Source organism: Grosmannia clavigera (assembly GCF_000143105.1).
Source record: "Grosmannia clavigera kw1407 unplaced genomic scaffold GCSC_108, whole genome shotgun sequence".
Lineage (NCBI taxonomy): Eukaryota > Fungi > Ascomycota > Sordariomycetes > Ophiostomatales > Ophiostomataceae > Leptographium > Leptographium clavigerum.
Window position 1 is genome coordinate 1295655 of NW_014040837.1, and position 25314 is coordinate 1320968.

Sequence of the window (25314 nt, forward strand, 5' to 3'; positions counted from 1 at the left end):
CCCAATATATGCCCCTAAAGTCACGAACCATAACCGATGAAGCGGCTTTTCTCAGAGCTGCACAGAGCCGCACAGAGCCGCATTACCAATGAGAAGTTCGGACCCTAATCGTGTGCTTTCTTGTGCATTTTTGGTTTAACAAGACTGCTAGTTTCACGCAGAGGCGTGTTATCAACAGAGTCGTATTGACTCACTCTTCAAGCTTGAAGACCTAGGACCAGATGCCATAACAAAAATAAATTTCAAATAAACTTACTAATTTTGAGGGTATCTATCCGTCATTCAGAAAGTATAATTATGTGTAAGCTTTGAGCCTAAGGATAAATTTCTAAGCTGCCGTTTTAAATCAGAAACAACTTTTTGGCTGGAATCATGGCTTCTGCAAAGCTTACAGCGCTTCTATCCTTTCTCTCCGACATACCTCGATATAGGACTGAAAAGCCATTTTATGAACTTCGTCGACCTCCTGCTGGATTTGATTACGAAACAGCTACTGAAGCCGAGCTGGAAAGTCTCGCCAAAAAAGACAATCTCGAGTTCTCCGAACAAGATGTGCCTATTGGTAATATCCGTGGAAGGGAAGCTAACTTCCGTCTGGAGACCTGCGGCTTTGAGATTGTGCATCATGCCTCCCGGCTGACAGACCGGCTCATGATGTCCGCAGAAGCCATCCAAGCTTACAAGAACGAGACGGAGGAACTCTTGCAAAAGAGGTACAATGCGGATTATGTTTTTTGCTTTGAAGCTCGTGTCAGTTCACCATGGCCTGCACCCTGAACTCAGACTTATTTAGGGCATCTATAACCTATTGTGTAGTTGCGAAAGAACCAGCAGTTCTCTAGGCGTGTGTACGATCTGTCTGACCCTCTTCTCGTCGAAGGTCCTGCTATTGGTGCACACACAGATTTTACAGTTGACAGCGGTCCACGATCGATAGACAACTATCTTTCCGACGAGGCGAAAGCGACATATCTCACCAGCCCAGGATACAGGTTTCGCATTTTCAAGTAAAATTGCACAACATTACATGTCACTCTGCCCACAGGCTAACAGGTCCAAGCACATGGCGCGGTCTGATTCCAGAGATAGAAGATAACCCTCTCGCTGTCTGCGACTACCGAACGGTAGACAATGGCGATCTGATCGCAGGAGATCGACTTATTCCTACCAGGATTGGCGAGATTTACTACGTCCGGCACAACCGCAATCAGAAGTGGTACTGGCTCGAGAAGATGAAGCCAGACGAACCCTTCCTCATGATTATGTACGACTCGGATGGGGGAAAAGGCGCCTTATGTTTGTAGATCCATCCGTTCGTGTTGTTTTTCTTACACGAAATCACTGACACTACAACAGTGTGCCCCCATATCTCCTTTCAAAATCCTGAAGCCCCGGAAACGGCCCAGGAACGAGTTAGCATTGAGACTAGGACCATTGTTATCACAAGGAGGGAAGAGGAGCGCCTCTTGAGCGACCACATATCCTCCTGCTGATAAAGTGGTTTCATTTTTTGCACTTCTCTCGAGATTATATTATGCACACCCCCGTTGCTATAATGATACACCAGATGGCCGTCTCTTTGCGCCTTGTGAATGTGCAATTTGTGCAGATTTAAGAATATAATGTGTGATGGCACGAGACTATTTCCAATCCAGTGTCCTGCCTTGGAAACGGATGTGAGGCCATTACTGCAGCAAATGTGCAGTATTGCGCCTTCTAAGCAGCTAGCACGCTGAGCTTTAGTGTAATTTCCGCCACTTAAATGCGCCTGGCACACACCACATATTTCAAAGCCCCGAATTGTGCACTCCAACTGCTGTAACATCAATGTGCATTTCACACCGGATCAAAAGAATGTCGAAAGAGAACCAATCGAAGCCGCCTTGCTTATCCGTCTATGAGGCCTGCCTCGCGTAGTCTGCTCCCATGATACAACAGGCACAGCAAATAAGCATCGTTTGATGAAGAGCCGCAAGACAACATGCGGCTCTTCACAAGTCAGATTTTGTACAAAAGGTGGCAGAATGTGAGGATTTGGGCTGTTTGAGTCCAAATTCCCGTGAGCTTTAAAGTGACGCTGACATCATACGCACGCAAAATGGACACCGACAAAGGTGAGGTTCATACCTCAGAAGTTAAGAGTGCCGCCGCTCTCTTGGACCGTGTTAAGGGTTATCCTGAACGTGAGACCGACAAGGTCCAGCCCTGGAAGGAGTGGTTCTCTGTGGAGCCTGAGTCGGATAAGCCGACAGTTGTCCTTATCCCGTCAAAGCATGACTTTGGCTCCGTCAACCTCGGAGGCTTCTAACCGCCTTCTTAGGAACGGGAAATGCAGGTGACTTCCGCTAAAACAGGTGCCAATTTGGCTTTGACATGCTTACTGATATTTCAGGATGGTGATATCAGAGCAACTGTGGCTGCTCGCGGCGGTTGGACCACGATAGAAGGCGAATAAGGAACAGATGAAGTATTTAGGGACAATGCAGATGTTGGTGCTGGCTGGTAAATACAGTATTGGCCCCACACGAATTGAGGATGAAGGGCGATTGAGGCCTAACACGCCTATTTTCCGAACTAGGCGCAGCGAATCTCATCTTGCATTGCTACGTGGGCTTGCTTGGCGGCCGGCTGCACCACAAGGTTGTGCTTTGCACCGCTGCGTCTTCTATGTCGCCTTTCTCCTAAAGGGCGGAGCCTATATCTCTTCATATAAAATATATGCCCTCGGTCACGGTTTTTCTTGAAGTGTTTGTTGGAATCTGTACTCCGTAGTATCGGTCAGTATGAGTCGGTATACGACAGGGGACGTGTCTCAAAGAGTCGAACATGTCTCGGATGCATCAAAGGTGGGCGCTCGCCAATCTGTTCCACACAAGGCCGTCGTGTTCGAATGCGCCGTCCATTTGGGCTAGGATCCGGTCGCCGACAGATGCCGAGGCGAGCCCAATCGAGTTGAGCGGTATGCAGCAATGTTTCACTACTGTATGCAGTACCTGGTCGCTGAACTCACTGCTAAAGTCCCACGAGAACCGAAGTATAGCAGTCTGAAAAGTGAATTTTTTTCTGTCCTGACAAGCGGCCATAATGGCCAGGACAGAAACACAGAGTTCGATTTCTACCTCAAGCTGCTAGAATCATACTCAGCACGCCTCAAGCCTCTTCTGCGTCTCCCAGAGGTTGAAGCTAGGAATGACCTTATTGAACAAATGCAATTCAAGGAAGACTTTCTTAACCTGTTGATAGAGGTCGCTAAAAGTCTTGCAGCCTCTGATACGCCTACTCTCGAATTACTTCGGGAAAGTCTCACCACACAGTCTGCGTTTCTAGACTTGACCATCAACACAGATGCAGCCTATACAATTTTATTTTCTATGGTCGGCTGGCTGTCTATGGTCTATCAGCCGTCAATCGTAACAACATACGAAGAGCCGGCTCTTGTTCTGGAATCAGCAGATTACAAAGGAGCCGTCTTCGAGACCGGTGTCTACTTCAAAAAACGCGTAGTCATCGAGGACAACAGTTCGATCTCTCTTCGCTACATGCTGCTCCAATATGGCGATCTTGTGCCACGGCCATGCATACGCCCACCAAACGACCATTCCCGTGGGGATGTATTTCAGGAGCAGTTGGTCGTCAGCTATCTTAACTTTTATACCCTACACTCTATTGCCGGCATAAGGCCCGTTCTTGTAGACTGCATCAGTTTACATCTGGATTTTGATGAGAAGACCCGAAAATTGCGCATTTTCCGATTTCCCTCCTTCTGCAAGCTTATGTGCCGCTGTTCCACATCCCGAGATATACAAACCGAGAAATCCCTGGCAGCAAGTATCTCGAGGTAACACTACAATTTCATCAGTCGCGAATCTGATTCGCATGCGGTACCCAAATGGGTCAACTGACCCTGACCAGGTTGTTTATTTCGGATCCTGTAGATTCTGGAACCAGGGCCATGACCGACTACACAGCGCTCGGTATATATCGAGAAGTTCTGCTGTCTTACAGAATCCTCTTTGGACAAGACAAAAGGTCACGGACAGCTGCAAAAAGGCATATGCAATACCGAGGTGATGCTTCGTCCAGAATCATAATCGATCCACTCCTGCAGAGCCTCTGTGAGAAAGACTGCGGGAAGGAATCAACGTACGAATACATAGAGGCCATGGAAATCGCCCAGCAATACTCAGTACACCAAGACTTCCCTTTCTTTGGCGAAAGGATGATAAAGATCCAACAGTTTGTTCTCAAGAAAAATCCAAGCGACTGGAGGACATTGTGGAACGACCGGAGGGACCTTCGTAAGACAATCGGCTCTAAATGGTGTTACCTGAATCCTCTAACATGCATGCATAGTTCGATTTAATACGTTCTGGGCAGTGGTGATCTTCGGTGTGATCTCGCTTGTTTTTAGTTTTCTACAGTTGGTGGAAGGAGCTATACAAGTAGCGTATGCAGTTCATAGCTAGGGACAGATGTGGCAGCAATAAGTTGCGTTGAAGTGATGAAAAAATGGGCCCAACGTCTACTCATTCTTGCCCAAGTTGCAAGTATTTAAACCATTGACTCGTTATTTTAGCTGCATATCCTTTGACCACCCCCCCCTCCCCATGTACAAGGCGACATCTTAAGCTAGTATGTACAACATAATACGGAAAAATTGTAGGATTTTAACTGGAACAGGGCCAAAGAGGGGGTTAGGTTGAACAGGCGAGCGGATGCCAAGGCATTAAAAACGATAAATACAATAAAAATTACATGGTTGTATAAGTACGGTGTAGGATCCCTAAGTGTGCTTTGCTAATACGTCCCCTAAAACAAAAACAAAAATAGAAAATCGCCTGGCGTCCATAATCGCACATCAAGCAGATGTATCATCATGCCAGTCTCTTCAGTAGGACTTCTGCAAGGTCTTTGCTGTAGCTTGTCTGGGCTACTACCTAGCCGTGTCAAACAAACTTCGGTCGACCCGCTTAAAGACACTGCCAAAGATCTTCAGAGCCGCTTGGAGGCTAATGAGGTAACAAGTGTCGAACTTGTCAAGATATATCTGAAACGGATCGACACATACGATGGTCTCTTGCATGCCGTATTAGAAACGAATCCCAATGCGCAACGCCAAGCGGCCGAGTGCGATCGCAAGAGGAAAGAGGGCTTCAAATGCGGTCCGCTTTATGGAATCCCAGTCCTTATAAAGGTATTTCTCGATCTCTCTTTCTGTTCTCCTACCTGTCGCTAAGCTTCCCAATTAGGACAACATCGCGACGGATCCGAAACTGGGCATGAAAACGACTGGAGGCAGTCTGGCCCTTAAACGGTCGCGTCCTGCGAAAAACGCAGATGTCGTTGATAGAGTCCGTCGAGCCGCCAACAAAACCCCAACAAATATCTGAGAGCTTACGTATTCCTCCTGTAAATTAGGTTCTCGAAGCTGGAATGATCATCATCGGAAAAGCCCAGTTGTCGGTAAGCTAAACCCCAGCAATGCTGTGTCCGTATTGTGACAGCAGTTTGCTTACACCATTATAGGAACTGGCAGGTTTCAAGTTCGTAATGAACTCAGCTTTCCCAGCATGCTAAATCACTAAAACCCATGTTTAACAATGCCATATCGTACGCTATAGGGGACATGATATAACAGCAGGGTGGTCTGCCATAGGTGGACAATGCCGGTCGGTATATGTCCGCAATTTGGACTATTCGGATGGTGCTTTGGGACACTCGGTATGACAACCATTTATGTGAAGGCCCGATGACACCTTTCCTGCCCTGCCATAGTCTGCTCCTAATACGGTCCATTCCTAAAATTTAGTCACCTGCCGGCTCTTCAACTGGCTGTGCTGTTGGCATTAGCGCTGGCTATGCTCCTTTGGCCATTGGGACGGATACAGGTGGCTCGTTGATCACGCCAAGCACTCGGGCAGCGTTATACGCGCTTAGACCAACCATTGGTTTGGTTTCCCAAAATGGCCTGATCCCCATCTCTCAGCATTTCGACACTGCTGGACCAATGGCCAAATCGGTTTGCGACCTTGCCAACCTTCTGGACGTTATGGTCCCATTCGAAAAACGGGACCATTCATACTCCGATGTTCTAACTGGTAGCATCGACAATATGAAACTCGGTTTTCTTTCTCCAGAGGATTGGTACTTTGGCCCAGACCTGCAACGGCCTGTCGAGACGGCCACATCCCAAATTGTAAGTCTCGAAGTCTGGTACTCTAGCGTAAACATTCACAGATTATTACAGGTAAAAGAAACGCGGTCAGCCTACGAGAAACTCGGCGATTTGGCAAAGTCATCCAAGGAAGTGTCTTTGATATCAGTCGATGAACTCGAAATTGGCGGGTATAACAGCTTCTACGCCATTCAAGGTGCTACTTCCCCCCTTTATCAATAGTCTTCGTTATTTTGGCACTGATAGGCACAGCCGCTTGCTTTAAACAGGAGATACAAAGGTATCTCGACTCCTTGGCTAAATCTAAAGTGCACAGCCTTGACGATATCATAAAATATAACGAAAAGCACGCAAACAAAGAACTCCCAAAAAGTAAGCAATTCCAATAAAAAGCAGGTGGTGCGACTTGTCCTAATGAAACAGACTACGGCAACCAAGCCCAGCTTCTTGCTGCTGCCGGCATGAACTTGCCAAAGGAAAAAGTTGACCTTCTGCTTGAGCACGCTTTAAAAACCAGCAGAACCCTTGGGATTGACAAAACACTCGATGATTTTGACGTGGATGTCATCATCGCGCCAGCTGACTCTCCTGTGAATTTACTAGTGTCTGCTGCGGGTACGTTGCAGCAACTGTTACAGCCTAATCATACTGCTGATGAACGATAGGCTATCCTTCGGCCACGATGCCCCTACAGAAGTCCCTGGACTACAACAACCGACCCATTGGCCTAGTGGCGTTTACGAAAGCCAATGGTGAGGATAAATTATTGCAGCTGTTGAGAGCGTTTGAAGCCGAATTCTATGAGCGCAAGAACCTCCCCAGTTCACCTCCACGACGAATGTATCTTCATAAAAGTACTGTTACTCGCCGTCGTAAATTTTTCAGACTCATGGGCCTGCCTGCTCTTTAGTTCTGTCAAAATTCTACTGTGATCAAGCTCTCTCTCTCTTTATGTTTTCTGTTTCATTTTCGAGAGGATCGGCAGCCTTAAACGAAAGTCACAAGACGTTGTGGCTTTCTGTCTATCAAAGGCCCGGGTTCTAGGTTATATAAGATGTTGAGCTTTACCTCAGTAGGCCACTTCTTATATCGATACAAAGACTGTAATTCTTAGGATGCTGCTAAGTTTTTGGTACTCTAAGAATTGACGAAATGACTGTACAGTAATTGCCGCCTGTAAATGTCATAAAAATCTGTACGCTTTCCGACCTGAACATTTACCGATACACAACACAAACAAGCTTATCATACTGATCCAACTTCGAAGCATTCCTATCTTGTGCGATCCCAAATTTCTTTTCCAAAGCCAACTTAAGGCGATTGGCTCTCTCTCGAAAGGAAGAGGCATCAGGCGAGCTATTGCTGAGGTCGGCGAGTTTGTTCAACACTCGCGCTTCTTCACCTTCATGGTGGTTCTTCACCGAATGGCTCAAAGCACTGTCCAGTAAACGGCTGCAACTGTTAGTAGGTGGTACATACTTCAATATGTGAGAGAGAACGTGCCGTGCAAAAATGGGGAATCCGAGTTTCAACTGGATGCAAGCTCTTTTGAAAAGAAAACTGGAGTTGAGAAAATCACTTTCGCTCTCTTTCCTCTGGATTTCCTGACCGATAACATAATGATTGTCTGCATCAGGAAAACTTCCCCTTCTGAGCTCGAGATTGCCAAGATCGAAATGCACTCTGGACACCATCTGGTTAGCAACGACTAAGACCAGAAGAGTCTATCCATGATAAACCTACTGCTGCATGTATTTTCCGTGCGGTCCATGCTCGTGTTGTACTATACTTCGAGCCGCCTCGAGTCTTGTTGCAGCATCGTCGAACTCGCCCATTTTGCTCTTCAAACGACCAATCCCAAGATTGATAAAGGCGAGGGCGATATTTTGGGGATAATTGTACCTCTTACGAGTCTCTTCCACCTCAAGGTAGAGCTTTAGGGCCTCTGTATCTTTTCCATCCGACGCCAACAAGCTGGCTTTGTTGGAAAGTATTCCTAGATACTCCTCCGATGTCTCGGGTCTGTGGGCCTTCATCGAAGAAGCAGCGATACCACAATATTTAAACGCACTCTTCAGATCGTTCTGAAACCAAGACATGGCAAAGAGCGAGTTGTTTAAATGCGCGTAACGATAGGTATTGGGCCCGACGGCCTTTAGTGCAATTTCGGATAGACGCTGGCACTCAGAGTCTTGGCCACTTTCGACAAGGTACCTAGAAAACGTTAGATTCGTAAGAGAATTCTGTTCCATCCTTACGTAGTTTGTTCTTACCAGCAAACATTAGCCATGAGCTCAAGAAAGTCTTCGCACGGCTGCAGCGGCTGATACCGACGATGAGGCAGCCTTGATTCCGTGTATACTTTGATCAGTTTGTTGCTGTGCTGTATGTAGGTACGGCAGTCATCCCATTGAAGATGGAGGGACCGGCCTTCGACTTGCTTGGGGAAAGCCCGATGTATCAAGCTGGCTGCAAGGCAAAAAGAGGACTGGATAGCTTCGGGGCCCAGAAAGGCGAGAAAGGCACCTTGGGTCACCCGGTGCATGGTGATAGACGTGTAGTCCTTGTCGTAGTCTATGAGACCAGACTTTCGAAGCATCTCACATGCCTCTTCGTATCTGATTTTTGCAGCGTAAGGAAGTGGAAACGAAATACGCACAGTAAGCGCAAAACTAACCTGTTTTGTTTGTCGTGGAATATCGGAGTGACGCCTTCCGAGTCATCGGGCTGCTCAGTCGCAAAAAGCGTCTTTGGAATCGCATCAGGGAAGCAGAAAGACAGTACTCCAAGCAAGTCAAAACAGTCGCCATTTCTACTCTCCTTCATATCCTTGAGGTACTGGAAAGATTCGTTCCAGATTGCCTCCAGCGCAATTTCGTAATCTGCCAGTTCTGGGACGACGGGAATATTGTCTCGTCGGTAGCGCATGAGGAAGCCTCGGGCAGACAGATTTTTTGCGACAATACGAGTTGCCATGGTGCATATGCCGAGAGGGTGACCGTCCATTTTTTGAAGAATGACATGAGCAGCTCTCGAATCCTCCGATCCTTCAGGGTAGCGATTGTCTGGACCCAGAAGCCGTTCGAAGAGTTCTGTCGAGGTGTCCATGGACAGCTTTTTAAGATGCAAAAGAGTTCCTCGTGATCTGAAAACTGCCGCCTCTTCAGGATATCTGGTGGTGACGAGGGTCGAGACTCTCTTGGAGTTTAGCGTCAGGTGTGGCCTTATTGTTGCTTGTTCTTTGACGTCGTCCCAAATAATGAGCCAGTTGCCGCCTGTTATCGTCACACATCAGCCAACAAACTAGAAATCAAGAGGTCATGAGATTGACGAACCGCGCTTCTTGATAGCATTGAATACCAACCGTATGTTATCATCGACCTTTCCGCCGTTCGTCGCCTTTTGCAGCCCAAAATCGATGGCAATGTTTGTGAAGCTCTGACCTATGGATATTACGTTTTGTGCACTTATCCAGAGAGTGGCATAAAAGTCGCCCTCGTAGCGTTTCGCATACTCCATCGCCAATTTGGACTTTCCCATTCCAGCGAGGCCCCAGATGGTGCAGAACCTCTGATCCTTCATGTTTGCTGGACCGAGTTCTCCGTGGATGACGTCAATCTCATTCTCGCGACCAATAAACTTTCTGCTGTCATGATACGGTGCTCCGCCGCACGGGAGGGCTATACTGTCTGGAAGAGGCTCCGAGAGAGTGGGGGCTCGCCGCAATTCCGATCCAAAACTTGTAGAAGCGATGGCTTTGAGGTGGGCAAACGATTTCTCGACCTTTCCAGGGGTGTCAGCGAGCATAGATGAGATGGTATCGGCTTCTGTTACGACAATAGTGCTGTCAGTAGACGCTCAGTAGACGAATACCAGTGCCGAACTTACTTTGTGGATTGTCTCGCATATATTTGATCAGACCTGTCCACAATTTCACAAGATCCATAAAGGCCTCAATCAAGACGTGTTTCATGAGCTCGTCAAAGACAGTCTTCAAGCATTCGCGCTCACAGCGATCCAATGTGTACGAGACGTCTCGGAGCATATTCTTAGTGGACTCCCACACATTATTGGGTGGAAACTGATCGTCAGACAGTTAGTGAACATCTGTAAGACTTGGCTCGAGTCGGGCTTCTCACGGTGACAAGAAGGTATACGAGACGCCAAACTGTTGAATATTCCAATTGTCTGGGGCGCATCGTCCTGCCAAAAAAGACGAGAAATTTGCCCACATAATCGACCAAGTCTCTCACAGAGATCCCAAGTCTCAGTTTTGTCGCCTGTGCTAAGCCTTTCATGAGTGTTGTTGAAGTACTAATGGTGCCGAGCTTTTTGAAATGATCAGACAGTTCCTTGTTGCATTTTTTAGTAGCCAAATGCCAGCTTTCTGTGATGCTGTCCGGTTCCTCATTTCTAGGCTATTAGTACGGGCTTATCGGTCATGAAAAGCCCTGGCATATAACATACTCTGAATCGGTGGCTGAAAAATTAGGCGTCAAAGGTTGCATTGCTGACGAGCCAGCAGATGTCGTACTGCCAAACAACCCCCAGCGGCGACAGTCTATTTTGGCCGACTCTGAAATTTTCACATTGCGTGAAATCTGGTCGGCTGCAGTCGCGAGATGTCGGATAACACCAAAACGGCAAAATTTGCAGTTGTCCAGGTTTTAAGCACAATGGAGGCTGTTATATGCCGGGCAACAATACGCTTTTCGGTAAGCTTAACCGGAATTTCAATTGATCGGATTTATTGTCAATCGGATATTTCATTGCTGCCTAGGCCAGATGCTACGCAAGAAGGTCATGGTGCCGGCTTCAGTGGAGCTATATAAGACAAAATACATCCTGGACATGTTTCCGCGGGTAAGCAAGCCCAAAGGCGACCCGTAAGCAAATGCTTAGGCGAACATCATGGCACTAAACACGGACAGCGGGACTGTTCGAAACGAGATGTTGTCGATCCCAGCATCGCCTTTTTTTATATTCCAGTCTGTTGATCCATTTTAACGTCTGCTCACAGACTGAGCAACTACATTAGACAGGCAACCTTCCTGCTGCTCTGGAGCTCTGACGTGGCCACCTTGACCCGTGTCGTCGGTCCAACCCAAACATAAGCCTCCACCAACCACTCGTACCATACTTTGGTGTCGTCTGTCTGGCGCCACATGCTGGCCTCGATCTCGGCGTCTTGGGGAAAGTACATTGGTTTCTGGGACATGTCAGTGGGGTAGGTAGTGTACAGGCGAAAATGGTTGGCCTCACCTTGAGCGGAAAAAATATGGGAAACCACGAAATCATGTCCTTGCTCTTCTGGTCGATGCGGTCTGGCCGCGTGCTGATCTCGATGGGTACTGGAGCTGGGCCACCGTCCTGGGCTGCCGGCTGGTACAGCACCGACTCAAAGTAGCCGGCCAGACCGTGAATGACGCCACGCGGGCGACAAACAAACGTCAGGTGGCAGTGGCGGGCGTTGTGCTCGTTGAGGCCTGCCGAGAGGGTCATGGCACCGCCACCGCCAGTTTGGACCTTCTTGCGGCCATGTGCAGCCTCCCAGTCTTCGACGACCGGCAGCCGCACTGGGTGGACAAACTCCCAGGCCTCCTGGAAGCGTGGGCGGCCCGGAACCTTTTGCGACACCAGGTCGATGGCAAACAGGTGGACGACCCAGGGGGTCTCAAAGGCGTTCTCGTCTGCGACCGAGCGGTTCGCCAAGTCCGCATAGACGCGCGGATACGAGATCGGGCTCAGGTGTGCCGTGTACGACTGCGGGATCGAAATGCCGTGTGGCCGTGCAATGTGCCGCTGGATGCCGTCGATGCACTCGGGCGACAGCTCGTTGTCGCCAAATGAGCCCAGCAACTCCGACACCAGAATGTCCACCTTGGTCGTCGTGCCTGTGGCCTCGTGGCCCTCGGCTACCGGTCCGGCCCATTCACGCATGTCCGTCTTGATCAGGTGCACCTTGCCACCCCAGACCTGCTTGTTCATCCGCAGCAGGTAAACGTACGCGTTCTGATTCTTCTCCAGCGCCCACAGCTGCACCGGAACGCCCGTGGCCTGGCTAGCCCGGATCACCCGCGTCACCAGCGGGCCTCGGCCGGCTCCTGCGACGGCCACCACGAGCTCTGGTGTCGACGTAGCTGACTCTGTCTGGCCGGGCCGCGGGATCGCCGAAGTCGGCCGCTTCAGCGCCTTCCAGTCAGCCATGGCGGCAGTTATGGCCTTCTCGTACTGCACGTACTTAACCGGGTCGCCCTCAAAGACCTCGTATGTGGCCGACTCGAGATTGTCAGCCAGTGGCTGAAGCGGCGACTGAAGCCAGTCCTGGAAGCTGGTCAGTGTAGACGTCTCGGTCTCCGAGTACGGCTCCTGCGACCGTTCGAGGTACTTGAGGTAGGAGAGGTAATCGTTGCTGCCCTGCTTCTTCTGCTTGGCTGCCGGCGAGCCGCGGGCCTCAGCTAGCGTGAGAAACTCGGCCGCGTTGGGCGACAGGGTGATGCCGTTGCTGCCGTTGCTGCTAGCTGCTGCTGCGAGCTCCTTGACGTCTGGCCCGCCGTTGCTGACAAGCATCCAAGGTGCCATCTTCAGCCGCATGTACCGGTTGAGCATCTCCTTGTGGCTCTTGCCGAGGCTGGGAAATCCAGAGGCGTTCAGCTGGAAGATGGCCGCGTCAAAGGTGAGGATCTGCAGCGGCTCGGCAAACCAGCGCGACTGCAGCTCGATCTCGGGCAATCTCCGGGGAATACGGATGGCTGTATGCCTCATATTAGCCTTGGCTGAGCGTTGTCAATTCAAAGAAGTCGCAGCTTACCAACCGACAGGCGCGAGTTGTAGTCGCAGACGGTCCGAATGGTGTGCCACGAATCCCAGCAGCCGTAGATGTCAATCTCCTGGTCTGCTGTTGCCTCTGGGTAGGCACCAGGTCCCGAAAGGGTCTCGATGCTCTCCTCCAGGCCGGGCTCGCGGTACATGGGCACCTGGATGACCAGAGAGGCCCGATTGGCTACTTGGAGGGCTTCCTGGATTGCGCGTGCATACTGAGCCACGTGCTTGCCACTGCTGTCGGCCCGTGGGCCGGGTACGATAATGCTCCTGACACCGCAGAAACTAGCATAGGCAACCTCCAGGTTGAGGACCTGGCGGGACAGGTTGGCCACCAGAGGGTCGTCCGAGTACAGGTCGATCCATGCACTGGAGCAAGCAATGACAGACGTGATGTAGCGACCTGGGAACAGGCCGGTGTCATCGTCAGTCAGCGTAGAGATTGTGGGGCCTGGGAACGATGGGTTTGCCCGCTCCGCATCCGTCAGGTTGCGGGCCTTGACATCATCAAGGTAGCTCTTGTGGAGCTTGCGGACGCGGTCGTGGAAATGACTGTTTGTGATGGGTGCCGTGGCAAAGGAAAACTGCATCTGGTTAGCCCGACTGCTCAGCCAACAGGAAGGGACGCCAAAAACACACCCCAGCGTCTAGAAGATAGCCATACTGCTTGTCGTCAAGGGGTTCCTGCCTTCCAGCGTCATGCTGTCCGATGAAGAAGGTAGGCCACTGGTAGCTAGACGTCATGCTGGACGGAATAGTGGGCTCGTGAAGCAGTGCGGTTGAGGTGGTGTGAGAGGTGGGAAAAGAGGAACTTTTGTCGTTCCTGGTCAATGGAGTGGCTATGCTGCCATTGTCTGCCCAACTTGTCGCCTTTTTGCTTCGTCCAGTCGCACAGACAACAACCCCTCTTCTATGGGGGCTGGCAGAAAAGGCTGATTTGCTGAGTTGCTTCTTGTTTGCCTTGCTCTCTTGTTGGCAGCAGAACTAGAATGTCTCTGCAAATATGGATAATCTGAGACGACAGTCTACTACATGACAAGACAGGAAAGAGCTCGACAGGCCGGAGAAGTCTGTGGGGGTAATTCTGGTAAAAAAGATTTGAACGTTTGAAAAAGCGAGTGCTGGTAAGGCCAAGTTCTAGATACCTCTGATCCGCTGAATTTGCGGCCGGATATAGGTACTCAGTACTTGCTCACCGTCTTCACAGCCCTGATCTTATCGGTTATCGGGTGTTAGTTGAGGCGCGCTCCCATTGGTCAAAAGAGAGCGACTACCGTTTTTTCTAGCTGTACCTGTTCTGCGATGACTAAGCAAAGTATTGAACGCAACCAACCACAGGCCTTAATTTGCCTAGGAATCGGCGTACCTAAAATTTCTCCGTCTGTAGGCATCTCGCTAGTTCTCTTATTTCTTGCTTTCTCTGCAGTCTCTTCCCGCCCTTTTCTTCGCCATGGCCGAGGTCGCTTCTTCCAAGAGAACAAAACGCAATAGCATCGACAGCGACGGCGAAGCCAAGAACATGAAACGCATAAAGACGGAGGGCGACGGTGCGGGCAAGAAGAAGGTGCCCAAGCTCGAGAGCAGCAGCGATGCATCCAACCCGTACTTGGCACACCTGTACGAAGGCGGACAGGACGCGTACGGCGGCCAGTCGTCGGACAGCTTCTTCGCGGGAATGACGCCACACGATACGACGGCCGTGCAGGCAGCCAAGGTGGAGGACATGAAGATTTTAACGCCTTCACCGGACGGCCACACAAGCAGCAGTACTTTCAGATCCTCGAAGGACGGCGCAACTTGCCAGTGCACAAGCAGCGACAGGAGTTCCTGAAAGTGTTCCACTCGACGCAAATTCTCGTCTTTGTGGGCGAGACCGGCTCGGGCAAGACGACGCAGATTCCACAGTATATTCTGTACGACGACATGCCGCAGTTCAAGCGCAAAATGATTGCGTGCACGCAGCCGCGACGGGTGGCAGCGATGTCGGTGGCCCAGCGTGTGGCAGACGAGCTGGACGTGGAGCTGGGCGAGGAGGTGGGCTACAGCATCCGGTTCGAGAACCGCACAGGGCCGAAGACGCTGCTCAAGTACATGACGGACGGCCAGCTGTTGCGCGAGTGCATGAACGACCCCGACCTGACGCGCTACAGCTGCATCATGATCGACGAGGCGCACGAGCGCACGCTGGCGACAGACATCCTGATGGCGCTGCTGAAGAACCTGTCGCTGCGGCGGGCCGACCTCAAGATCGTCATCATGTCGGCCACGCTGGACGCACAAAAGTTTCAGCGCTACTTTCACAATGCGCCGCTGCTAGCCGTTCCTGGTCGCACGTTTCCGGTGGAGATCTTCTACACGCCCGAGCCGGAAAAGGACTACGTCGAGGCAGCCGTGCGGACCGTTCTGCAGATCCACGCAACCGAGGGCGAGGGCGACATTTTGCTCTTCCTGACGGGCGAAGACGAGATCGAGGATGCGTGCCGGCGCATCAGCCTCGAGGTCGACGAGATGAGCCGGGAGTCGGATGCGGGCCCGATGGCTGTGTACCCGCTGTACGGCACTCTGCCGCCGCATCAGCAGAACCGCATCTTTGACGCGGCACCGGCACCGTACAAGAAGGGCGGCCGGCCAGGCCGCAAGTGCATCGTGTCGACGAACATTGCGGAGACGAGTCTGACGATCGACGGGATCGTGTATGTGGTGGATCCGGGCTTCAGCAAGCAGAAGATCTACAACCCGCGGATCCGGGTCGAGTCGCTGCTGGTGACGCCGATCTCGCGGGCTTCGGCCCAACAGCGAGCCGGTCGAGCTGGACGAACGCGTCCTGGCAAGTGCTTCCGGCTGTACACGGAGAAGGCGTTCAAGCAGGACCTGATCGAACAGACGTACCCGGAGGTGCTGCGGTCGAATCTCAGCAACACGATCCTAGAGCTCAAGAAGCTGGGCGTCGACGATCTGGTGCACTTTGACTTTATGGACCCGCCGCCGCCGGAGACGATGATGCGGGCGCTCGAAGAGCTCAACTACCTCGCCTGTCTGGACGATGAGGGCGAGATGACGCAGCTGGGCAGCACAGCGTCGGATTTCCCGCTGGACCCGTCGCTGGCGGTGATGCTGATCACGTCGCCCGAGTTTTACTGCTCCAACGAGATCCTATCGATCGTGTCGCTGCTATCGGTGCCGATGCTGTTTTTGCGACCGGCAGCGTCGCGCAAGCGGGCCGACGAGGCCAAGGCGTCCTTTTCCCACCCCGACAGCGACCACCTGACGCTGCTGAACGCTTACCATGCCTTCAAGGGCGAGGAGCTCAAGGGCACCGACATGCGCAAGTGGTGTCACGAGCACTTCTTGTCGTACCGCCACCTCAGCAGCGCCGACAACGTGCGGCTGCAGCTCAGGGCCATCATGGAGTCGCGCGAGGTCGAGCTGGTCAGCACCGAGTGGGGCGACAAAGACTACTACACCAACATTCGCCGCGCCCTGTTGGCCGGCTTCTTTATGCAGGTGGCCCACCGCCAGGCCTCGGGCAAGATTTACCGCACCATCAAGGATAACCAGGCCGTGGTGATTCACCCGAGCACCGGCGTGGCCACCGACTTCGAATGGGTCTTGTACAATGAATTTGTCCTCACGAGCAAGCAGTACATCCGGACCGTGACCGGCATCAAGCCGGAGTGGCTTTTGGTGAGTCCTGTTTCGGCGCACGTGATTTGGCGTATGGCTCGCTTACTAACATTCCAGGACATTGCGCCCAACTACTACGACCTGGCGGCCTTTGAGGACGGCGAGGCCAAGGCAGCCCTCAAGCGCGTGGCCGAGAAGACCCGCCGGAAGGAGGCGGCTCGGTCGGGGAACTAAAGATCGGTGTGCGTTTGTATGTCAGTGGCAGTCGGGTCCTTGTTCTTGTTTATATCAAAGGCACCTTAGACGGAGTTTTGCGGATGAAAGCAAGGATTGTTTACGTAATCAACAGCCTATGAACGACGGGGATAAGATGGGAAAAGGGGTACGAAGTAGAGCAAAAGACGAATGAGAGTGAGGTACGAGACGGAGCACGAGGTCGTAATCTCGGGCAGGCTGTGTCGTCTTTGGCGCGGCGTCTGCCAGCTGTAGCCGAAGGCAACGTCAAGGCAACGAGACTGTGCTCTCATCTCTCGTCTCTGTCCATGAGATTACAGCACGGGTGGACCGGGCAGACTGGCTGACCAACCGGCATGGCTCCGTGCGCAGGATAGCCGTTTGCCACCCCAGCAGACGCCAGCGCCAACGCCTATTTGGCATGAAGAACCGTGCGTCACGGCCTGCTGCAGACCCTGTTTCGTTTAGCTTCAGGTCCCCGGAATCGTGCGGTCCAGTCGATGGTCTACAGCCGGGACCCTCTTTAACTTTTTTTCTTTTTTTTCTTTTTTTTGGCAGTCCATTTATTCGCTCACCCGTCTCGTCTCTCCAGTCCTCTAGTCCGGCTGCTCATCTTACTCGTCCAGAGAGGGTGGGAGGATGCAACGCTTGCCGGGCAGAAAGGGGAAAGTAAAGCTCCGCCCTTATTTTAGAAGCACCTGTGAGATAGAAGCACCTGTGAGATAGACCGTACGGCTGACAGCTTCGCCCTCTCCTCCGAACGGGTGGTCAGTGCCAGGGCAGTGTGCAGCAAGCAGGACAAGAGGCACAAAGCAGATGGCGTGGAGCAATATTGGCTGCCGTGTCACACAGGCGAAAGAGACTGTGCGTTTTGTTTCCCTGTTTGCGATCTTGCCCCTCAGACCCCTGTCGGGCCCAATGTTGCCCCCGCTGGCTTTCCTGCACCTTACGGAGTACTATGTAGTGCACGGTGTGGCTCTTCTTTCAGCTCTGGTCTTTGATCGCTCCGGCCGGAGGAATCGGTCTATCTGGCATGGCCTGGGAGATCCCGGGGAAGGGTCCCAGCCAAACGAGATGACAGCAGAAGCTCAGCTATCCTTGCACAGAGTACGCGCGTGCTGGCAGAGGAGGAAAAAGGAAAGAGAGAAAGGGAAAAAAAACGGCGTGGAGGGCGGCTGTCGAAATTGACGTTTCATTCGATTTCTCGATCAGGCTCTCCAGCGCCTCTCTCTCTCTGCCCCAGTGGACCCTTCTCCAGCAGCTTGCGTGAGAGGAGTTGAGAAAACCAATATTGGCTCGTCTTATCGTGCTCACCCAACCCAAATCACCACTCATCCTCAGTGCTCCGTTCATTGTAATGTACGCAGTATAGCTGCTTTCCCGATCCGGCGAGGCTGCACGCATCCGCTGCATATTGCAGCCAGCTTCTGCCGCAGCCAAACGGCCAGACAAAAGAGATGGTCCTGCACAGCAGCACAAGCAGACCCTGCCACGATCGACCCTGCATTCCCCAGTCCCCCCTCCCCCCGGCCCACGGCAGCGTGCGTGATGCCGTAAGATTCACGTAAACAACCAGGCAGGCCGTAAATAGACATGCCACTTTGCCATGGCTGTCTGGCCCTCTGCCACGACCTGCACTGCTACCACGTCCCAGGCAGGCTGCCGCCCGTGCCGTCCGTGGTGACGGTGGTATTCGGGGAGGTGGTATTCGGGCTTGGGTGGTGCGAGGACTTACGAGGATTTAGATTGATTTCTGCTGGTCCTGCTTGCCGCCAACGAGGCTGGCCGAACGGACTGCCTCTTGGTCTTGCCCATATAAAGTCGGTCCGTTCCGTGACTGGAGAGAGCCAAGCGGTCAGGTCCTCTGTTTGTCGTCTGCTACAGGTCTTCTAGCTGCTTCTCTTGCATTAGCTACGATCTATATTCCCTTCGGTATATTATCTGCACGCAACTCTCTCATCTCCAATCTTGTATCTTCACCCATCCTCCTCCTCGTCCATCTTCTTATTCTCACTCTTCTCTCTCGCCAGTCTCTTCAGCTACGTCTCCCCTCTTCCTCCTCCTTCCTCTCTCCCTCCACCCAACATCAAAATGAGCGGCAGCGGCGGCTTCTACAAATATCACTGCAAGAACTTCCTGACCTACAACTGCCAAAATTGGGTCTTTGTCAACAACGCCCCCTGTGCAGACTGCTGTGTATGTCCAGACAGCAGCCCCTTGCACCGTACATAATACGATCTGCTGACGTGCCAGGCTGCCGGGCGAGACGACCGATGTAGCGTGGCTGGTACGAGTGCCCTGTCCGAGATGGAGATCGGCGTGCCCATCTTCCAGAACGGCATCCTCCGCTATGCCCTGGTCGAGATGATCGTGAGTACGGCGCCTGGTGACAGCTTCACCACCTGGACGCCCCGGCAGACTACCACCACGCGACTGCTGCGCCTCCAGCAACAGCAGCAGCAACAACAGCAGCAACAGCAGCAACAGCAGCAACAGCGCCTACAGCACCTACAGCACCTACAGCACCAGAAGTCGTTGCCTTACCAGCTGCCGGCCCACATGCAGCTACCGCCCAATACGGCCTAGTCACGACCCTCTTTCCGGGAAATGCACGCATCCACATGGCAGCCGTGCATCGGACCCATCTTTCTTTCAAGCGTCGGAGTCTGGACATGGGACGTCTGGCTGGGAAGTCTTGGGAATGGCGACGCTTTCACTTTTTCAACTATCATGTACGAGTACTAATCCCACTTTTCGTATCCGGGCGGTTTAATATCTCTATTTTGGGAGGGTTTTCAAATTGCATAATTTAACGGGCTTCTCAAGCTCTTGCCAATGGCCGATTTTAGCAGCGAAATAATGGAGCACGAGCATCTTAGTTTGAGGTCCCATACTCTCCTCCCTTTGCTCTCGCTCATCTTGGCCTGCCGGTTTTCGCAGAGTGCCCTTCTTGCCTCCCGTCGTTGCCTGCCCCCAGGTCTTAGCAGCTCTACAATGGAAATCTGCAGCCTTTTCTGTCCTAGCTGCCGCTCTTCCCTGCCCCAAACGGGAAGCCAGGAAGAATTCTAACCGCGATGAAGTATACATACTATGTAGTATGTCCACGTCGAATCACCCGAGCCGGAAATTGGGAGCTCCATTCGCACAGGTAATCCCAGGTGGGCCGGTTGTGGAGATAAGGCGGACTTGGGAACTACTCGTACATAGCACAGCCGCTGGCGATGATGTATCTGGCCTGCATGAATGTATCTTAATGTACTCTGTACGAGTGCACAGTCTGCGGATCTGTCGGCGCCACAGTGCGGCCGCTGGACCTGTCAATGTTCGAGTTAGCACCCGTTTTCACACGCGACACACACGACAGGATCGGGAGACTTATCCCCTCAAAACCAGGAGGGCTGCTCTCTGCACCATCTTCCAGGCGAGAGAGCAGCCGGGACGGCTTAACCACAAAGCCCCGTCCCTTGTCCAAAGAGCTGCCACCACGAGGAAAGCTCGCCTCCCCCCCAGAAACTGTCCGTCTGCAGCATCTCTTCCCGAGCTCGAATCGGCCGAGAAAGCAGCCCCGCCGTGTTCGACAGGCCCAGACGAGCACGAAGCTCTGACTCCAACTCGAGATGGGTCCCGAAGCCATGCTTCCCACGGCGTGAAGTTACCCCAGACAGATGCAAGCGAGAGTAGAGACGGCAGGATCGGACATGGAGCCCTCGAATCAGTAGCAGCTCTGGTCCACGCTTCGCATACTTCGTCTGCACGCCAGCACCCACCCCACGACTCACCGCCCGGAAGCGAGTCCGGGACACCTGTTCCTCATAAACTGACTAGCCCAGGCTCTTGCAAGAAGGCGGAAATCCACAACCACCCCTGGAGGTGGTCCCGGCCCTCTCCGTGCTCTCGGCCCCCCCTCAGTGGACTCAGGTCCAAACCTGGCGAAAGAAGCTCTGTCCGTTGTTGCACACTGCCGACGAAGACTAGATTTTGTTGCCTTCATCTCGTGAAAAATCAGAGACTAGGGCATGGTTTCCGCGCAGACAAAACCATCTGTAAAAACCGCGCTATCATCTCTGCAGTTCTTGAACCGGAGGAAAAGGAGAAGAACCGCATGACACGGCCCTTGGTAATGGCGGCCTGTCGGGCCAGCAAGACAAAGCAGCGCTGGCCGACAGGTTGATGCGTCTGATCGTGGGCCACATGCAACATGTCACGTCCCCGCACGGCAGCAATAGCCAGCGGGAGCGAGGCCACTGGACGTCTATGAGCGAGACTGTGGCAGGTGAGTACCGGCGGCGGAGCTGTCCATTTCCTGCCAAGGCAGCCCAGGACGAAGAGTTTCCGGGAGGGTGACAGCAAGGGCATGTATATGTTAACAGAGCAGCGGGAGTTTCCGTGAGGAGCCAGAGACAATCCTTACTCAGACCGAGAAAACGAGAGTCTGGCTGATTCAGGCAAGGTGAATTGCTGGCACAGATGTTCTGCGAAACGCCCACTGCTCTGTCCGTTGTGGCCCAAGCTGCCCTCCACTTCTCGTCTGGGAGTCTCGAGCCCCAGAGTATGGAGCGAGACACGAAAAATCGAAAGGAGAGCTCTCGCTGGACGAACACGCACCCGTCCAAGACAGCCATTTTGCATCCGACTTTGACCAAGATGGCAACCCACAAGCGGTGATCAGGGTGCTGAGTCCAGTGGCGCGGCCTGACGAGTGACCTCAGGCCAGAGGTTCTTATCTTACGGACTCATGGGTCCGCGCGCTTGCCCACCACCCCGTCTTCGAAGAGACAGGGCAAACGGTGACTGGAAGTGCCCCGTATAGCGCCGGTCAGCCCATCATGATGCCGGTCCCGCGACAACTTTTCAGCGGACGCGAGGAATGAGAGCCTTCCAGCGAACTGTCGGGTTTCTGCGCCAGCAAAACTAGACGGGCCTAAAAAGCACGACGGGGCGGACCGCGAACGCAAGCCTGCAGGCCCTTCGGAAAGGGCCAAACCAATAAGAAGCGTAGGGTTAAGTTCCGAAGCCGAAAGGTCCAAGAGGGGCAGACGATCACACGAAGTGTTTCTGCCAATGGAAATCCCGGTGAAGAGACTCGGTTGTTCGGGAAACTGTAGGGAAGGCGAGGTGTGGCTGATGAGAGAGGCGACAGAGACTTCTTTGCCGGAGTGAACCTGTGATCAGTCCTCAGAGGGGGAAAAGAAAGACGGGGAAGACTAGTAGCGATGAAGCATGCGGTGGCCTGGTCTCGGCAAGACCGCCTGGATCTAGAGTCGAGGACGCAGGTGCGTTCGGTGTGCCGTGGCCGGCGTTGGGCAGCAGAATATCCGTTGCAGACGAGTTGGTGCTTGCGCTTTGGTTGATCAAGGAAAGGCCTCGAAAGCGAGACTGAGCTCGGGGCATATTATTAGGGAATTATTTACAGGGACTGGGCGCGTCTGTACTCCCTGAACCGCGTTCTGCGCTAGTCTGTTTATGGACAATGATGCACGAGCTCCATACCCCACGTGAGCTTCAGTCGGATTACTCAGCACGTCGAAAATCGGTTAACACCGTCCTGACGACATCCGCCACTGAGCGATGGAGAAGCACCGAACCAGCAACGGGAATGGACTCGACTGCTCGGAACAACGAGGAACGGCAGGCCCGTCAGACGCTAGTGGAGTCGCTCGTCAGTCTCGGCACGCGGGCGTTTGACCCAGATGCCTCTGACGGACAGGCTGTCGCTGCCAGCCGCCAGCAGTTTTCCGAACTCGTTCAAGGGTCAGAAATACGTCGCATTGTTCAAGTTTATAATTCTCGTTCCTTTCTGACATTTCAGCGTACAACCGGTATCCCTCCTGCCGGCGCTCAACGTGCTCATCCAACCGGGCCACGTGCCTGAATGGCTACGAGCCGAGTTGACCAGCACGTTGGCCCTACTGCCACTGCGAGCTGGTGGTGTGCGGGCAACGCTAGAGTTTGTCTTTTCCGTGCACCCGGCGGGCGGCTCTGCGAATGCCGCGGCCGCTGCCGCTGCTCCTCAAACAGAAGGTGCTAGTATCACGCACGAAGCGCTCAAGATGGCCACGCGCCTGCTCGCAAGTCCGCCGGCGCGAGCCACGGCCTCCAGCTGGTTCGAGGGCATTGCACCACAGCTAATGTCGCTGCTCGACGGCCACGACGGCCTCGAGCTAGCCAAGGTGGCCTCGTACGTCATCGGTTTCGGCATCCTCGGTCGCAAGAGCTTTGGCGCTCCTGGCGCTCCCGGGTGGAAGCACTTTGCAGAGCCCATCCTGGCGGCCATCGATCCGACCACGAGCAGCAGTAGGTCCAGCAGCCGCGGTGGTGACGCCGTCGTGGACCTGCGCAGGGATGCCGTCACGGTCTTGGTGCCACAACAGGAGGTCTCCCGCGGACTCCGGCGACTGCAGACTTTGATCATCTCCCATCCTAACCCGGGCCTCACTCGGAGACTGCTGGGACCTCTTGTGCTGCCGCTCTGGGCTCTGTCATCATGGCCTCAAGGCGTACGGCAGATCGAGGACGAATACAGCTTGCCGGCCAGAAACCTGTTGAGGATTTACCTCAGGATATCGTTCTCGGGCGAAAAAGTCCTTCCTATGATCCAGAGTCTCCTCTTTGATGGCCCCCGCGATCCGACAAAAAAGCCCCAATGGATCTACCAGGTTGCACAGTCGGGAGACGGAATCTGCATTGTGACCGCCCCCATCGACCAGCCTGATGTTGCCGAAGTGCTGCAGTCCCGACTGCACGAGATAGAGCCCAAGTGCGACGCGCTGCTAAACATGCTAGTAGCCATCTCGACGGACGACGATGCCATATCCACCGTGTTCTTGACTCTGTTCGCTCGCCGGATGTCGGCCAAGAAGCAGAAGCAGGGACCGAGGGCAGCGGCAGACGTGGTGTTGATCAAGCAAGAGGACGAGGACGAGAAAGAAGTTGTGGCAGACGACCCGCTGGCCGAGCTCCTGGAGAGCAGCGTTCTGCAGCGAGTGATGGAGAGGTTTCCGGAGAAACTGGCTCGCCGGCCGCAGGACATTGTGAAGCTGGTCGAGGGCATGCTGGTGCAGCTGGATGAGGCGGATGACTCGACCGCCGTGGCGCTGAGTCTGCTTAACCTCGTGGTCACGGCGCCGGGCTTCCGCAAGGCACAGATCGCAGCAGCGACAGTGCAGTCGATCGAGGCGTCGCTCGAGCGAATTAGCACACATTCAGGCACAGGCACAGGCGCAGTGGCCGAGACTGCGGCAACGGCCAAGAACCTGCTGCTCTTTCTGCGGTACCGCGATGAGATGGAGGAGCCAGACGCGACGGCACCGACAACAGATGCAGACCGAAGGCGCACAGAAGACCGCAAGACGTACAGCCTAGCCATTTCGTACATCACGCAGGCTGATGCGCCGCCGCCGGTGCGGTCGGAGGGTTTGAGCCTGCTGCAGGGCCTCATCACGGCAAACAGCGCGGTGCTGGATGTGGCGGCACTGCTGGTGCTGTTGTCGTCGCTGCTAGACGAGAGCGAGGACTATGTGAACCTGCGGGTGGTGCGGATGTTTGCGCAGGTGGCCGATCGCCATCCACGAGCGACGACGCGGGAGCTGCTGGACCACTATGTTGATGCGGGCGAGACGCGGCGGGTGGACACGCGGCTGCGTTTTGGCGAGGCACTGCTGCAGGTCATCCAGCGTCTGGGCGAGACGTTTGCCGGCGAGACGGCCCAGCAGGTCGGCCAGACGCTGCTGGAAACGGCTGGCCGACGGGGCCGACGACCGAAGACGGCGGCGAAGCAGGCGCGAGAAGAACGACAGCGAGAGATGAGGGGGCGAAAGGTCGAAGCAGACGAAGAAGGATCGGACGAAGACGAGAACGAGAGGGAAAATGAAAACGACAGAAAAACAAACGAGATTCTCAGCCGCATCGTCGACGGCTGGGGCAGTCGGCGTGGCAGCGAGGACGTGCGGATCCGAGCGTCGGCCCTGTCGATCTTGGCGACGGCCGTCGAGACCAACGTGGCCGGTCTGGGTGCCTCGTTGACGTCGGCCGCTGTAGATCTCTGCCTGCACGTTCTCGCCATCGAGCCCGAGCCGGAAAAGGCGATCCTGCGGCGTGCTGCCATCGTGTTGGTCCTCAGCTTCGTGCGCGCACTGCATGACGCCCGCGAGGCTCATCGTCGTCTCGGCTTCGGCCTCACCCAGGCCAGCCAGGACGACATCCTGCGCATCCTTCGCTACGTCGCCGCTACCGACGAGGATGGACTCGTTCGCCAGCACGCCGCCGACGTCATCGAGAGCCTGCAGAACTGGCAGCTCGGGTCGCTGGTGCCGATGGCCGGAGACGACGGAGCAGGACCTGGTCTCGGCAGGCTGGCCGGCCTTTCCCTCCATCCATCGCTGGACACAGGCAGAAGCACAGACGACAGCACGGGCACAGAAGCCTTGCGGAAGAGGCCCCGGATCGAAGAGGTCGAGTAG

The 25314-nt window shown here is 53.7% G+C and overlaps 7 protein-coding genes across 7 annotated transcripts; 5 read left to right on the plus strand and 2 right to left on the minus strand.

Annotated features, from left to right (window-relative positions):
- Positions 1-372: 372 nt before the first annotated feature.
- CMQ_6640 (uncharacterized protein) lies at positions 373-1493 on the plus strand (the record flags this gene model as incomplete). Its single annotated transcript, XM_014320326.1, has 3 exons — positions 373-713; positions 1046-1296; positions 1357-1493. 3 exons carry the CDS (start codon positions 373-375, stop codon positions 1491-1493), a joined length of 729 nt encoding a protein of 242 aa, XP_014175801.1.
- Positions 1494-2098: 605 nt separating this feature from the next.
- Positions 2099-2308, plus strand: CMQ_7001 (uncharacterized protein; the record flags this gene model as incomplete). The annotated part of the gene is made up of 1 exon (XM_014320687.1): positions 2099-2308. The coding sequence occupies one exon, from the start codon at positions 2099-2101 to the stop codon at positions 2306-2308; it is 210 nt and encodes a 69-aa protein (XP_014176162.1).
- A 5606-nt stretch (positions 2309-7914) lies between these two features.
- On the minus strand, positions 7915-10220 carry CMQ_6893 (tpr repeat-containing protein; the record flags this gene model as incomplete). Its single annotated transcript, XM_014320579.1, has 5 exons — positions 7915-8389; positions 8449-8793; positions 8853-9450; positions 9511-10002; positions 10064-10220. 5 exons carry the CDS (start codon positions 10218-10220, stop codon positions 7915-7917), a joined length of 2067 nt encoding a protein of 688 aa, XP_014176054.1.
- An 853-nt stretch (positions 10221-11073) lies between these two features.
- Positions 11074-13741, minus strand: CMQ_6976 (protein methyltransferase; the record flags this gene model as incomplete). Its single annotated transcript, XM_014320662.1, has 5 exons — positions 11074-11111; positions 11216-11384; positions 11438-12927; positions 12987-13581; positions 13637-13741. 5 exons carry the CDS (start codon positions 13739-13741, stop codon positions 11074-11076), a joined length of 2397 nt encoding a protein of 798 aa, XP_014176137.1.
- Positions 13742-14447: 706 nt separating this feature from the next.
- Positions 14448-16855, plus strand: CMQ_6579 (pre-mRNA splicing factor RNA helicase; the record flags this gene model as incomplete). The annotated part of the gene is made up of 3 exons (XM_014320265.1): positions 14448-14711; positions 14762-16681; positions 16739-16855. The coding sequence occupies 3 exons, from the start codon at positions 14448-14450 to the stop codon at positions 16853-16855; spliced, it is 2301 nt and encodes a 766-aa protein (XP_014175740.1).
- Positions 16856-18946: 2091 nt separating this feature from the next.
- On the plus strand, positions 18947-19441 carry CMQ_6766 (uncharacterized protein; the record flags this gene model as incomplete). Its single annotated transcript, XM_014320452.1, has 3 exons — positions 18947-19051; positions 19109-19225; positions 19379-19441. The coding sequence occupies 3 exons, from the start codon at positions 18947-18949 to the stop codon at positions 19439-19441; spliced, it is 285 nt and encodes a 94-aa protein (XP_014175927.1).
- Positions 19442-22451: 3010 nt separating this feature from the next.
- Positions 22452-25314, plus strand: CMQ_6884 (protein required for cell viability; the record flags this gene model as incomplete). The annotated part of the gene is made up of 2 exons (XM_014320570.1): positions 22452-22606; positions 22665-25314. 2 exons carry the CDS (start codon positions 22452-22454, stop codon positions 25312-25314), a joined length of 2805 nt encoding a protein of 934 aa, XP_014176045.1.